The following is a 15,887-nucleotide window of genomic DNA, read 5'->3' as shown; positions in this document are numbered from 1 at the left end:
AAGGTGAAATGCATGCCGGAAAAGGGGGCCCTAGAGCCAGTACCTTTCCAACATCAAGGGACTGGATGTATATTCCCTATACATCCTTATTCCCAAGAAGGACGGTTCACTCAGACAAATATTGGGCCTCCGACCCCCTAAATCAATACATACTGATGATCACACTACAGCAAGTGCACCCACTACTACAGCAAGGAGACTTCCTAGCAACATTGGACCTAAAGGATTTGTATTTTCACATACCCATCCAGCTCACAGAAAATATCTCCGGTTCACAATAGGTCAACACTAGCAATTCAAGGTCTTGCCCTTCGGGGTAACCACAGCTCCAAGAGTGTTTACAAAATGCTTAGCGACCGTAGCGGCACATCTCGGGAGACAACACATTCATGTGTTCCCAGTATCTGGACGATTGGTTAATGGAAGCAAAATCGTACCAACAATGTGCAGAAAACATGCCCCAAACACTCCAGCTGCTACAGTCTAGGCTTCTCCATAAACTACCAAAAATCGCATCTGCAACCGTCCCACATACAATATCTGGGAGCCACTATTGATACCTCTGTGGCAAAGGCATACCCAAATTCAGCGAGGATAGCCAGCATGCAGATGCTCATTCGCAAATTTCAACCACAACACTCTGCCAGCTCGAGTCTTCATGCAGCTCATAGGTATGATGGCCTCCTGCATATTCATTGTCCCCCATGCCAGACTTCAAATGCGTCCATTGCAAGAATGCCTAGCACTGCAATGGAACCAGGCTCAAGGACAACTAAAAGACCTAGTGTTGGTGGACAGTCGCGCTCACAACTCTGCAGTGGTGGAACCCACATAACCTTTCCGAGGGGCGACAGTACTAGTTGTGGAACAGGCTTTTGGAACAAACAGCGGACGCATCACTGACAGGCTGGGGAGCCCACCGCCTTCACTACACAGTACAAATGCTCTGGACAACCAAGCTAAAGAAACTACATATCCACAAACTAGAGTTGTTAGCGATATTCCTAGCCCTGAAAGCATTCCAGAAATACTTGTACAGCAAAACTGTGTTTCGGACGAACATGACCGCAATGTACTATATCCAGAAACAGGGAGGAACACACTTCCACAGCTGTCCCACTTGGCACAGAGCATATTGAAGTGGGCAATTCCAAAAGACCTTTCTCCTAGCAGAACACCTTCCAGGGAAAGACAATCCAATAGCAGACCTGCTCAGCAGCCACAATCAACAACTACACTATTGGGAGATTCACCCCCAAGTTCTCCAGCCAATCTTCAAGGAGTGGGGTCACCCAGAAATAGACCTGTTTGCCACAAAAGAGAACTCCAAATGCCAGTACTTTGCCGCCAGGTTCCCACATCCATTGTCACGGGGCAATGTGATATGGATGAACTGGTCAGGCAGATTTGCGTACACTTTCCCCCAGCACCACTGATTACGCTGGTGGCACGCCAACTGCAGCAACAGCACTCACGCTAATCCTGGTCTGTCCCACATGGGTGAGACAACCATGGTACACAACGTTCCTAGAGCTTTCAGTAGTTCCTCGTCAAAGGCTATGCCTTGCACCCCATCTAACTCAGAACCATGGAGAAATCTGGCACCCAGATCCCAATCAGATGAACCTAGCGATCTGGCTCCTGAAGTCTTAGAGTTCGGATACCTTAACTTGCCTCCTGATTGCATGAACATTATCAAGGAGGTAAGACGGCCAACTACTTAAAGCATGCTACACAGCTAAATGGAAAAGATGTTAATTTACTGCAACAATAACCAAATCAACCCATTAGATGCTTCTATACAAAATATTATGTTACCTGTTGCATCTTCAAAGATGCAACCTAGCATACTCTTTAATAAGGCTACACCTAGCTGCTATAGCAGCATACCTTCAAAACAGGCAACACCTTTCACTGTTTAGAGTACCAGCAATCAAGGCTTTTATGGAGGGTCTTAAAAGGGTGATCCCTCCAAGACACCCTCCTTCCCCAGTCTGGAATTTAAATATAGTACTTACCAGACTTATGGGACCTCCTTTCGAACCTCTACACTCGTGCGAACTGCAATTCTTAACGTGGAAGGTGGCTTTCTTGATTGCTATTACCTCACTCAGGCGAGTTAGCAAATTACAAGCACTAACTATTCAAGAACCTTTCATGCAAGTACATGCTAACAGGGTAGTTCTTAGAACAAACCTTAAGTTTATGCCAAAAGTCGTATCAAATGTCCATATTACTAGAACTGCCAGTGTTCTTTCAAAATCCAGTCAGTAGCTGAAAGATCCCTACACACTATGGATGCTCTGCTTTACTATGTGGACAGAACGAAATCATTTAGAAAAACAATTATTATTCGCTTTTTCACCACAACATAAAGGGAATCAATATCAAAGTCTGGAATAGCCAGATGGATAGTTAAATGCATTCAGATATGCTATCAAAAAGCCAAACTCACTTGAACCGTCCCCCCAAGAGCACACTACAAGAAAAATGGGGGCATCCATGGCTTTCCTAGGGAATATTCCTCTTGAAGACCTATGTAGGGCAGCCACATGGACTACCATACACTTTCACAAAACACTACTGGACGTACAAGCAAAGCAGCAAGCTGCTGTAGGCCAAGCTGTCCTAAACTCTTTTCCAAACTGCTGCAGCTGGCACAGGTAACCACAGCTAGAGGAGATACTGCTATACAGTCAATGCACAGATATGAATTCAGCAGCCACATGCCTCGAATGGAATATGCTGCTTACCAGTATGCATCTATTCTTGGCATGTAGGGCTGCTGACCTTCATATCGCCCGCCCTCCTCCCCGGTACCTGTCGCAGCTGCAGCATTCTTTTGCATGGCCATCTCTTACTTTACTATCCATCTCTGCCACAATGGCGAAAAACATCTGAGGATGGAGAAGATGCCCATGTGCACTGGAGTCGCCTATCTTGTGATACTTAGACTCTTCCAGGAATAAAGTGCAATCATCCGGACCCAACACTAGGCGGCGATCTATGCACAGAAATGAATGTCAGCAGCCCTACATGCCAAGAACAGATGCATACTGGTAAGTAGCATATTCCTAATTCCATACCAACAAATTAGCCACCCACTCCAAAGGATTAAACTAGTTCTGCTTTAAGTTTGCCCCTTCAAGTCTTAACCTGTGACCTTAAATAGTTTTAGGAGCAATTACCTTTCTGCAGGGGTTTTCATAGAAGTGGGTTGAGCCGACCGATCCTAATGTGTGTAGTCTACCCTATGCCTCCCCTCCTTCTCCCTCACCCTCTTTTTCAGACTGTTATGCATTATTTGGAGGCTCTCAAGGTCTGCAATAACTTGAAGAAAAAGTTCAAGAATGTTAAAACTGGTTCTGATGCACTAGAACGTATCTGGCTATGTTTGTGTTTCTTTTTTGGTTAACTAGAACAAAAGTCTGATCTACATTGGCCTATTCTAAGCCACATGTGTTTCTTATGAAGGAACGATCTATTTGTACAAGTTCACTGCTCAAAGAACCCTAAGATGGTGTCTAGGTGCAAATGTTTCACTTGTAGGAATGAACGATTTCTAAAGTTACACGTTTGTATCCTTAGACCGAAGCAAAGAAGGAATACTACAGAAAAGTGTCTATTGACTCTGAAATGCTGGAAGTTGGGGATTGTGTTTCAGTCAGCCCTGATGAGCCCTCCAAACCACTTTATTTGGCAAGGTCTGTATGACTAGGTTACATGATATTACCTTTAACTGGGAATCCTTTCATAATTTGTTTTAACATTCTATCAAGTAACAGCCAAACAACTCCATTGCCCAAAGGACATTGTTCCTTACGTCTGGCTCATTCAGGAGAGGTTTCCAAATTGTGTATAGGATCAAAACTACAGCACTTAGTATATTGCGGGGTCTGTAGACCTCTACATGTAGCATTTGAGATCATGGCCGTATTGAAGTGAATTTGCAACTATTCCATCTTCTGTTGATTAGCTGGAGGCTTATCGTTTATTTGTAAATACTTCTCGTTGTGAAGTGATGGATGTCATTGCCATGAATTCATCTTAATAGTAAATGGCTTTGACCTTCCCCAGACTGAGCAGTCCTCTTGACGTATGCATGTATTACAACAAACTTGAATGCTCAGATCAAGCACTTCTACTCAAGTAATCGTACAAACCTGTTCAGCAGAATCCTATTTGAATTACCGTAACTGATATGAAAGCAGTAAGGATGGAGGTTTTCCAAAAAGTTTCAAGTGTTGTTCAGATTTTTCAGGTTATATTAGCTGCTTTTAAAACTTGGCTAGGAGTAAGGATGGAGGTTTTCCAAAAAGTTTCAAGTGTTCAGATTTTTCAGGTTATATTAGCTGCTTTTAAAACTTGGCTAGGAGTTGTTGGAAATCCCAATTTAGTCTTTATTCCACAGGCACCTGACCATTCAAAGATGGCTCAGCACATGCTCACTGACATGGACCATCAACATTGTTATAGGAGGATTGTGAGTGGAGGTGGTCCTGTCCCCAGCATCGAAGCGGATATAGCCAGTGTATGTGAATGAGCCTTCCTTCTGTGCTGGGGTCATTGATGCTCCAGTTGAACTTAATGTGTGCACAGGGTTGGTGGAACAAGCTGGTGTTTTTCCTCCTGTTTATACCAGCTGGCAGTGCTTGCGAAAATGATAAAAGTGCAGGTACTCCTATCCCAGAGTATTACTTTGTAACTGAGAAATGCTGGTACTATCCAGTAACATTGCTGCACCTTTGCACAGAAGTGCTAGTTATCTCCTATCAAACTTAAAGTACATGTGATCGATTCCTGCCCATTTAAAGCGGTGTTTCAGGGCTTGATGCCCTCCACTAAGGCTGCCTTTTTGTTTGGGAATGGGGCAAGCTGTCAACCTTTTCCTTTCCTTGAAAGCGCTTCACCCACACTGATAAAGTAGCAGCCTTCAAATGTACTGATGGTGGCTGCTTGTGTAAGCTTAACACCCCACTCAACCAACAACCCAATTTGTCCTATTTTTGAGCTGTGGTTAAGCTGCTGCGTACTTTTGCTCACTTTGCCACTGGAGTCAAGCAAGCCGGGCTGGAGACGGCTGAAATGCCAGAACTCTGTCCTCGGAAGCTTGTGTTCGAGGCATGTGGGATTTAATTCATATCTGGGCATAGATCACCGCCAAGTGTTGGGTCCGGATGATTGCACCTTGTTCTGGAAGAGTCTTCGAAGTATCACAAGATAGGTGACTCCTCCCCTGGACTACAGTGCGCATGGGCATCTTATCCATCCTCAGATTGTTTTTTTTTTTCCCGCCATTGGGTTCGGATGTTGTTCCTATAACTTCGGAATCTAAATAAAACTTCTTTAAAGGCCTTCGACGATATTGTTCTCGCTCGGTACTCATTGCCTCGATCGAACTTTCCATCTCGAACCGGTCGTCGACGTGGGCCGTTGGGCCTTTTCAACGCCACTTGGGCCTGCTGTCGATGGAAAGGAGCCCGTTCAAAAGGTGCCCACAATGCCACTCCAAGTTCCCGCATAGTGATGAACACTCAGTATGCAACAAGTACCTATCACCAGACCATAAGGAAGAGATCTGCCCAGCCTGTGCCCAATTCCATTCGAAGAAAACCATCTGGATTCGACGGTCTGCTAGGCAAGAGATGCAGCGACAGGCACCGTAACCAGACAACATCTTCGATGATGACCAAGAACTTCCAGAAGCTGAAGATTCAGACCTAGAGATCGTCACCGCCGAGGCCTACTTGGACTCCGACTAGGTCCCACCGGGGCAAGTCGTGAGTACACTACCACCGACACAGATTACTCCGTTTCCGAAGGCTCCGGTCGAGGCATCGCCAAAAGGCCTTAGCTAAGATCCGAAGAAACCTTCGCCAGCCCCGCCGTCCGGCTCTTCTCCGAAACCAAGGACACAGCATTCAGAAACCCCAGGGTCAAGTAACGTGATACCAAAGAAGGTTCTAGACCCAAGGTCGTCCACCCAAAGGGCGTCAAACCGAAAAAGGCGTACAGCCTAAGGGAATCAACCCGAAGAGCGCTCTAAAGAAGGCCGTCAAGCCAAAAGGCGCCGAACCTAAACAGGCCGTCTTAAAGAAGGCTACAGAGCCGAAGGGTGCAGACCCAAAGAAGGCCGTTGAACCAAAAAAGTCCGCTGTTCCGAAGGTCGCCGAACTGATGGTCGTAAACGTAAAGGGTGCCGTATTAAAACCTTCTCCGGCTGGATCACAGACTATCGAACCAAAGACAAGTGCTCCAAAAAGCCATCGATTCGACAAAGGACCGAAAACCTGTTGAGCACAAGAAGCGTGTCGAACCGAAAAACCCGGTCGCTCTGAAATCACTAATCTACCCAAAACAAGAAAGCAATAAGGCACCGACAAGTCGTCAAAACAGAAGGGGTTATCGACCCAGAGGCAATAGTCGATCCGAAACATTAAGCCGAAGAAGTCCAAGACAGTCATGGACAGTGGAAGAACTCTTCCATGCAGATCCATCAGACGACCAGGCAAAATATATTATTTCTGAGACTGGTAAAGGCACAATCCTACACAGGAAGAAGAGACCACTGGACATGGACTCTCATTCCCCCCTCCCCCCCCCTATTCTTCTAAAGAAGGACTTTGGAACTTCTCCCTCTAGACCCTTCATTACTTTCTATCCCACTATGCCTACTACGCCTTTTGCTCCTTACACTCCTTCTCACTATGGGGACAATGAGGGTGACCAGGGGAAGATCCTCAGCATGATTATGACTATCCAGAGGATCCAAACCCCCAAAATGAACCATTGGGAGAGCCAACTGACTCTCACGCATCTCATTCCTGACGTCGCCTCATACCAAACAAAGCTGTCACCTACTGACAACACCATTGTCTTCAACCAACTAATAGACCGGGCAGTGCAGTACCACAACGTTGACGTGCACAATGACCCTATAGACAAAGACTTCTTATTTGACACTTTCCCTACTTCATAGAAAAACGTCCGAACACTTCCTATGCTAAAGGGGGTATTAAAACACGCGCCTGATATATTTAATGATACAGCCAGGGCACTCTTAATCAATCCCAGGATTGAAAAGAAATAAAGCAGCCCCTACAGACCCTACCTATATCGGAGGTCAGTTACCATTACTCACTGGTAGTGGGTAATGCACGCAAAAGAGCCAACTCGCAGACAACCGGGGAGGCTCCTCCTGATAAAGTCCAAAATACTAGAGGCCTCAGTTAAAAGGGTAGCATCACAGGACTCCAATTCATGGAGAATTGCGAATACACAAGCTCTGCTAGCTCGTTACGACAGAGCACAGTATGACCAGCTTGAAAGCTTAATGCAACACCTGCCTGAGCCTTCTAAAGCCCAAGCTAATGACCTCATACAGGAGGGAAAATTTATTACAAACTCCCATCAAATGTGCGCTTGACGCAGCTGACACTGCAGCCAGGTCTTTTAACACTAGCGTTTTACTACAACAACATGCATGACTGCGTATTTCAGGCTTTAAGAACAAGGTGCAGTCCACAATTCTTAACCAACCGGTCAATCTAGACTTCCTTTTTGGCCCTGCAGTCGACACCATTTTAGACAAAATGAAGAAAGACACAAACTGCAAAATCAATGGGTGCATTGCAGTTTCAGCAACAGAGGTTCCTTTCGACGCTCCTCATACAGAGCAGCTACACGAGGCAATACTTCACAGACCTCATCTACATATAAGGCAACACCCAAGGTTCCTTTAACAAGAACTCCAACAGAGGAGGTTATAGGGGCAACAATAACAAGGGAAGAGGACGTGAAAGCAATAACACCAGAGCCTCCACTGCCACAAAACAGTGACTTAATCACGCTACCTACAGACCATTAACACTGGTCGGTGGCAGACTCCAACAATTCCTACCTGTCGAACGCAATTACCACGGACAGGTGGGTGAGACAAATTATCCAGTATGGTTATTGCCTAGAACTCACCTCTACCCCCCCCACCGTCCTATGTCCAAAGAACACATCACTCTGCTACAACAAGAGGTGAAATGCATGGTGGAAAAGGGGGCCATAGAGCAAGTTCCTTTCCAACACCAAGGGATAGGAGTATACTCCCTATACTTATTCCCAAGAAGGACGGTTCACTCAGACCAATATTGGACCTCAGACCCCTAAATCAATACATACTGTTGGAACACTTCCATATGATCACACTACAGCAAGTGCTCCCGTTGCTACAGCAAGGAGACTTCCTAGCAACATTGGACCTCAAGGACTTGTATTTTCACGTACCCACCCATCCATCCAGCTCACAGAAAATATCTCCGTTTCACCATAGGTCAACACTACCAAATCCAGGTTCTCCCCTTCGGGGTGACCACGGAGTGTCTACAAAAGGCTTAGTGACAGTAGCTGCACATCTCAGGAGGCAACATATCCATGTGTTCCCGTACCTAGACGATTGGCTGATACAAGCAAAATCATACCAACAGTGTGCAAGAGACACGTCTCAAACACTTCAGCTGCTACACAGCCTAGGGGTTTCCATAAACTACCCAAAATCGCATTTACAACCGTCCCACACACAATATCTGGGAGCTACTATAGATACCCCAGTGGCAAAAGCATACCCAAACTCAGCGAGGATAGCCAGTATGCAGATGCTAATTGGCAAATTTCTGCCACAACACTCTCTTCCAGCTAGAGTCTCCATGCAGCTCATAGGCATGATGGCCTCCTGCATATTCATTGTCCCCCATGCCAGACTTTAAAAGCGTCCATTGCAAAAATGCCTAGCACGGCAGTGGAACCAAGCTCAAGGACAACTAAAAGACCTAGTGTTGGTAGACAGTCGCGCTCCCAACTCTCTGCAGTGGTGGAACCCACAAAACCTTTCCAAGGAGCGACTGTTCCAAGAGCGGTTCCACAACTAGTACTAACAGCAGACGCATCACTGACAGGCTGGGGAGCCCACCTCCTTCCCTACACAGTACAAGGGCTCTGGACAATCAAGCAAAAAACTGGATATCAACCAACTAGAGTTGCTAGCCATATTCCTAGCACTGAAAGCATTCCAAAAATACTTGTACAGAAAGACTGTTTCGGACGGACATGACAGCAATGTACTATATCCAGAAACCGGGAGGAACACACTCTCCACAGCTGTCCCACTTGGCACAGAGCATATGGAAGTGGGCAATTCCAAAAGATATCTTTGTCCTGGCAGAACACCTCCCAGGGAAAGACCATCAAATAGCAGACCTGCTCAGCAGGCACAGCCAGCAACTACACGAATGGGAGATTCTTCCCAAGTTCTCCAACCATTCTTAAGGCAGTGGGTGTACCCGTAGATAGACCCGTTTGCCACAAACAAACTCAAAATGCCAGTACTTTGCCGCCAGGTTCCCACATCCGTTGTCACAAGGCAATGCGATATGGATTAACTCGTCAGGCAGATTTGCGTACACTTTTCCCCCAGCAACACTGATTCCCCTGGTGGCACGCAAGCTGCGGCAGTAGTCGCTCACACTGACCTAGTTGCTCCCACATGGGGGAGACAGCCATGGTACACACCGTTCCTGGAACTTTCATTAGTTCCTCATCAAAGGTTGCGCCTCGCACCCCATCTTCTAACTCAGAACCATGGAGAAATCAGACACCCAGATCCCAATCAGATGAACCTAGAGATCTGGCTCCTGAATTCTTAAAATTTGGATACCTTAACTCCGGACTGCATGAACATCATTAAAGTAGCAAGACAAACTACGAGAGCGTGCTATGAAGCTAAATGGAAGAGATTTATCATTAACTGAAACGATAACCAAATCCACCCTTTAGATGCTCCCATACAGAACATTGTTACCTGCTACATCTTCAAAGATGCAACCTAGCATACTCTTCCATAAGACTACTCCTCGCTGCTATAGCAGCATACCTTCAAAACAGGTAACACTTTTCACTGTTTAGTGTACCAGCAATAAAGGCTTTTATGGAGGGTATTAAAAGGGTGATCCCTCCAAGACACCCACCTTCCCCAGTCTGGAATCTAAATCTAGTACTTACCAGACTTATGGGACCTCCTTTCGAACCTCTACACATGCAAACTGTAATTCTTAACGTGGAAGGTGGCATTCTTGATTGCCATTACCTCACGTTGGCGAGTTACAAGCACTAACTATTCAAGAACCCTTCATGCAAGTACCTGCTAACAGGGTGGTTCTTAGAACAAACCCTAAGTGAATGCCAAAGGTCATATCCAATTTCCATATTAATCTATCAATAGAACTGCCAATGTTCTTCCAAAATCCAGTCAGTAGCTGAAAGAGCCCTACACACACTGGATGTAAAGAGCTCTGCTTTATTATGTGGACAGAACGAAATCATTTAGGAAAACTAAGCAATTATTTGTTGCTTTTTCTCCATAACATAAAGGAAATCCAATATCCAAGTCGGGAATAGCCAGATGGATCATTAAATGCATTCAAATATGTTATCAAAAGGCTAAACGCACTTTAACTGGTCCCTCCCCTAGAGCACACTACGCGAAAAATGAGGGCATCCATGGCTTTCCTAGGGAATATTCCTCTTGAAGACATATGTAGAGCAGCCACATGGACTTCCATACACACTTTCACAAAACACTACTGTGTAGATGTGCAAGCAAAGCAGCAAGCTGCTGTAGGCCAGGCTGTACTTTTTCAAACTGCTCAACAGGTAACCACGGCTAGAGGAGATAGTGCTCTACAGTCTATGCAGATATGAATTCAGCAGCCCACATGCCTTGAACGGAATATGCTACTTACAAGGATGCATCTGTTCTTGGGATGTAGGACTGCTGACATTCGCCCGCCCTCCTCCCCGGTGCCTGTCATAGCTGCAGCATTATCTTTTGCATGGCCATCTCTTACTTTACAATCTCCATCTCTGCCACAATGGCGAAAAACATCAGAGTATTGAGAAGATGCGCATGCACACTGTAGTCCAGGGGAAGAGTCACCTATCTCATGATACTTCGACTCTTCCAGGACAACAAGGTGCAATCATCCTGACCCAACACTAGGCGGCGATTTATGCACAGATATGAATTCAGCAGCCCTACATGCCAAGAACAGATGCATACTGGTAAGTAGCATATTACTTCCGGTCCAGTGAAGGCATGGCTTGGCAGTTCAGGATGGACTGTCCCATGAGGCCCAGGGTCAGACTGACTTGCATATAGCCATGTTTGAACTGGGGTGGCAGAGTGGGCTAAAGAACGGTGATGGATCAAACCTAGATCTGTTGACTGGGTGTGAGTGTTTGATTGGTTCAGATGCTCCGTCAATCACCACCCCCTTTTGTACTACTTTTGCTAGGGCAGAACCAAATGTGGTTTGAATTTGTAAATGCAGATTACCACTGTTTTGGGATTTCTACAAATACTGGAAAATGCCAGTTCGTGAAAAACATAAGATTGCGCCCCTAATTATAAAATAACATCTCAACGATTTGTTTCAGTGACATTACCAAATGCAAGAGTAATGTAGCTGTAACCACGTAGCAACAAATACTCTGCAGTATAAATAGCAAATACACTTGGTGTGGCATGTAATGTGCATTGCTGCGCCTCTAGTCTAATCCCATAGCAAGAGCTACAAATACTCTAAAGGGATCTGTCCCACCTGAATAGCAAGTATAGGTATAGTTCATTGTTAACACTATGCCTAGATTTTAAGAAGGTATCCCAAGATTGGATTAGTACTACCATTTAGTGGCTGTGTAGCTTAGATGCTTTTCTAACATGAGACATCTAAATTGTACAACAAACTGCAATCCGTTATTCTTTTACGAATGAAGAGCCTGTCAGGCTGAATGTCTGCCAGGCAGAAACTGATTACAGTGGTAGAGTTGTGGGGCAATTGCCCAAACTGAGCGGAGGTCTGCCATCAGTGGGATTGATCAAGCCATTCAAATTGTAAATACTGTGAAATCCTAAGTTGGAGAGTGTATGCTGTAAGAGCCATTACTAAACTTAATGGTTTCAGTTATTGACAGTTTATTTGTGACATGATGCTGACTTTAATTTTTTGTTTAGGATTGCTGCCTTATGGGAAGAGAACAATGTCCAGATGTTTCATGCACACTGGTTTTGTCTTGGCATGGACACTGTTCTTGGAGCAACATCTGATCCACTCGAACTCTTCTTGGTGGACGAATGTGAAGACATGCAGCTGTCATACATTCATGGCAAAGTCAATGTTGTTTACAAGGCTCCTTCTAAGAACTGGTTTATGGAGGTACAGTGTGAAAATCTAGGTTAAACGTGTATATTCCCAGTAAGGTTACTTGCAAAGTCTCCCAAGCAGTTTTCGTTGGGGATCGGGTGGAAGTAGGGGAGACTTGATTTCAGGAGAGGCTTCTAATTTTCCTCCCTTTATCCTTTAAGGGAGGAATGGACACTGAAATTAAAATGGTGGACGATGATGGGCGAACTTATTTCTATCAGCTGTGGTATGATCCAGAATATGCAAGGTTTGAAACGCCTCCAGAAACTAACCCAACCGAAGAGAACAAACACAAGTGAGTATTCTCTACTAAACAGTGTTACTTTTTAGTTATGTCATAAGCCAATAGCTGTTTTTACCAAAACTATACTCTGCTCATTGGAGTTCTCTACCAATGCTCTTAATCATTGGTGTTTACGTTTTTCTGCCATACAGTAGGAGGCAGTGGGTCAGCCCACTTAATCCACTGATTCTTCACTGTTGGTGACTGCGTTCTGTTCTCACAGAGCACAGCCATACCAAGTAGATCCTTTCTGTTTCAGGAATTGTTCTTGCAGTTTTGTTTTATATTTCGTCGAGAGCTCAGCAGCCTCTCTAATTTCACAAAGCCAAAAGGCTGGCCTCCAAAACCAAACCATACTGGCAAAGCTAACTGTTAAGCTGGTGCTCCTGGCTTCTATTTTGTAGTTTCTCAATGCTCCCAAGTTTGTTACATTCTATCTGAGTTTACAATTTATCCTTTATGCTGCAGTAATGAACTGACAACGGGTCACTTCGCTTAGTTCATTGCCTCTGGAGCACCTGCTAGGCTTTTTTTATTGGCGAACTTTCGAATTGAAATGGATGGCAACTAAAACATAGCTACTTTGAAGTTAACTGACATCAGTGCTTCCTACCGAAGTATCTGGAGCATTCCCCATCTCCAGCTGCTATGATACAGTGGTGATTGGCCACTTATCAAATTGTAAGAGCCTTCTGCTGCTCCCACTACCCCTGCCACCTTTAAATAGTTTTGCATTGCTACTTGTATTCTCTTCCACCATAGCAGATCTTTTTGTATGAGAACCTAGCTCACAGTAACACAAGTCTCTTTAAATTCTTCCTTTGTTTTCAAACATGTTTGCTTCCTACTGAAGCAGCAGCCTGGGAAGTCTGAAGGCAGGCCCAATTTAGAAACCTCTGCTTTGTAAAACTGAAGTCCCTCGCCTCATCACTGCCATCCACCAAATGATTGTGCCTATGAAGACCAGTATGTAGCTCCTTATTATAGGCCTCTTAGACACAGAAGTGGGGAGGAAAGACCAGGCTCCCTTTAGAATTTGAGTTTGCTCTACAGTTACAGGCATGCATGTAATACACTTCCGCTGCCTGGGAAGCTATCGCCACCCCCATGATGTGCCAAAGACATCCAAATGGAGAATGTCAAGCACACATTAAGGGTATTTGCCACAAGACTGAGTTAAACAATCGCGTAATATTTCGGAAAGTATTTACGGCCCTACTTGGCCATGGTGAATCTAGATTTTCATGGTAAATTACTGCCTAATCACCCACTGCTTTAATTTGCTTGTCCATCAATCCTGTATACTGGAGTTTCCCGAACTGGGTTGCAACTCCAAGTCCGAGCCATAAAGATGCCTATACATTCTGTGATCTTGTCAGATTTGCGTGTTTCAGAGACTGAAGTCTAATATCAGGCTGCCTTCTGTCAAATTGCTACTTATTTTTAACATTGGGAATTGCGTTTACTTTTCTTTCTGACTTCGAAGTGAGAGGAGTATTTCAAGTTAATTGTGACCGTCTTTGTGGAGCACTGGGAGTGTGAAAGTAAAGGCTGGACTTTTTTTTTTTTTTTTTTTTTTGTGCAACTTGCAACAAAATGTAAATATCTCTAAATACAGCAGTTCGAAAAGCAAAACTGAAGCACTTTTTTGTAATTCAGAAGTGTGCTGGAAACTGATTTGAATGGGATCAAAACAAATCTTGACACTTTACTTGGTGATGTACAAATTAATATTCGCAGAAACCTGACTTCCATACTTATCATTTGTTATACAGTGTTATCAGAAACTGTAGGTAGTGTACAGAAAACAGCCTACAGTTCAGGATGTTTAAAGGGATGCCTTCACAATGAATACTAAAGTCCAACAACTCCTAGTGTAATTAAATTTGCACATTTTTACCATGTCGAGGCTCAAAGTGCTACTGAAAATCTACCAGTCACCTTTACTGTCCTGAGGTTTTCAGTGTATTTTTAACCCAGGGTGCCCTCAGGCAGCATGCAATGACATTGTGCAGCACAATGACATTTTAGTTATTATTCCCCCTAGGATCTGTGAATTGTTTTTAATGCATGTTGGGTAGGTTATTCTCCCAGAAGTCTCGTGTAAACAAACCCAATGTAGAAGTAAAGCTATTTAACTGAAAGAAAAAAAATGGAATTGTTTTCAGACCAATAGACCTGCCTCAACGAGGTTTCTCCAAATCCAATCCATTATGGAAACCTTACCCCCCAATAAATTAACCTGCTTGGGGTCTGAATACTTTAGCAAGAAACTGCCCTTGCATCAAGTTCTAGAGATTTCCCCACTAAAACGAAGAAAAATGTGATGTGAATTTTGTGTTTTTTTTTTTTTTTTTTTTTTAGATGACCCCGCTCAATCTTTTATTATAAAAGACTGTCCTTAATGTATTTGAATTTGCTCCATAATAATGAATACAGCGGAGTTGTAGGTTCGATTCACTACGATGAAGGAAAATACACGAGTAATCTCTTTGGGGTTATTTATACACCACTCGTGGGAGAATGATCTACCGACTTGTATTAAGCTACAGTCCCCAGGATCCCAGTGCTACAGTGCCCAGGATCCCAGTGCTACAAGTCCTAATGCAGCATAATCATGCAGTATGATTATGCTCAGTGCTTCTGGTTTAAAAAAACAAATACAGTATTTGTACGTAAAGTTGACTAAAGCAAAATTCGGAGGGACTGTTAAGTTTACAGCAGAATTTGGACCCTTGACTAGGTAAAAGGCAAGCAAATTGCTCAAGGAGATGCCTGGCTGCAGTATTAATTGGTAACAGCTTGAACTCTGAACTCATGAGCCTATGGTGTAGGTTGGCTTTACGTACCCTCAGTGACATCTCTCCCTCCCTAGCATACAGGAGTGCACTATTTGAGAAACTTGGAATACGTTGTCTTATTGCTGATTAGAAGTTTTGTTTGTCTAAAAGATGCCCAAAACATCTAAACTGTCTGCGACTGCAAAATCATGACCATCTGATTTAAATACTTAAATCTGGTTTGATACTCGGTATGCTAATGTAAGTAGAGGTCTGAACAGAAACCACTGTAGCTTACATGTGTGTCGGGTTTAATGTTGCTCTGGCTGAACCAACAGGGGGCTCAGGCCTCGCAATGCTCTGGAATGGAGGGACACCTTGGGTCTTCACAACCCAGGGGCGACAGATGTAGAGGTGTCTTTAATCATTGGGTTTTCTTACCTGAATCAGTCACAGTAGAGTGGGCCTGCGTGTAGACTGCAGGCATCGGCGGTTCACTGGGAGTGATTTGGTCCCTGCAGTGCTTGGGTACTACGTTGACATTGTTACACTTAGTCTTCGAGCGACTGCTGCGGT

The 15,887-nt window shown here is 44.4% G+C and overlaps 1 protein-coding gene across 1 annotated transcript in view; it reads left to right on the top strand.

Annotated features, from left to right (window-relative positions):
- DNMT1 (DNA methyltransferase 1) overlaps window positions 1-15,887 on the top strand; it is an 83,977-nt gene that overhangs the window by 26,767 nt on the left and 41,323 nt on the right. The window contains exons 18-20 of the mRNA XM_086959078.1: window positions 3,589-3,704; window positions 12,059-12,260; window positions 12,410-12,543. Coding sequence (XP_086815204.1) covers window positions 3,589-3,704; window positions 12,059-12,260; window positions 12,410-12,543 — 452 coding nt within the window. The remainder of the gene's footprint in view (window positions 1-3,588; window positions 3,705-12,058; window positions 12,261-12,409; window positions 12,544-15,887) is intronic.

The sequence above is a fragment of the Lissotriton vulgaris genome, chromosome 1_1 (assembly GCF_964263255.1).
Source record: "Lissotriton vulgaris chromosome 1_1, aLisVul1.2, whole genome shotgun sequence".
NCBI lineage: Eukaryota > Metazoa > Chordata > Amphibia > Caudata > Salamandridae > Lissotriton > Lissotriton vulgaris.
This window is presented reverse-complemented; position numbering and strand designations above follow the sequence as displayed.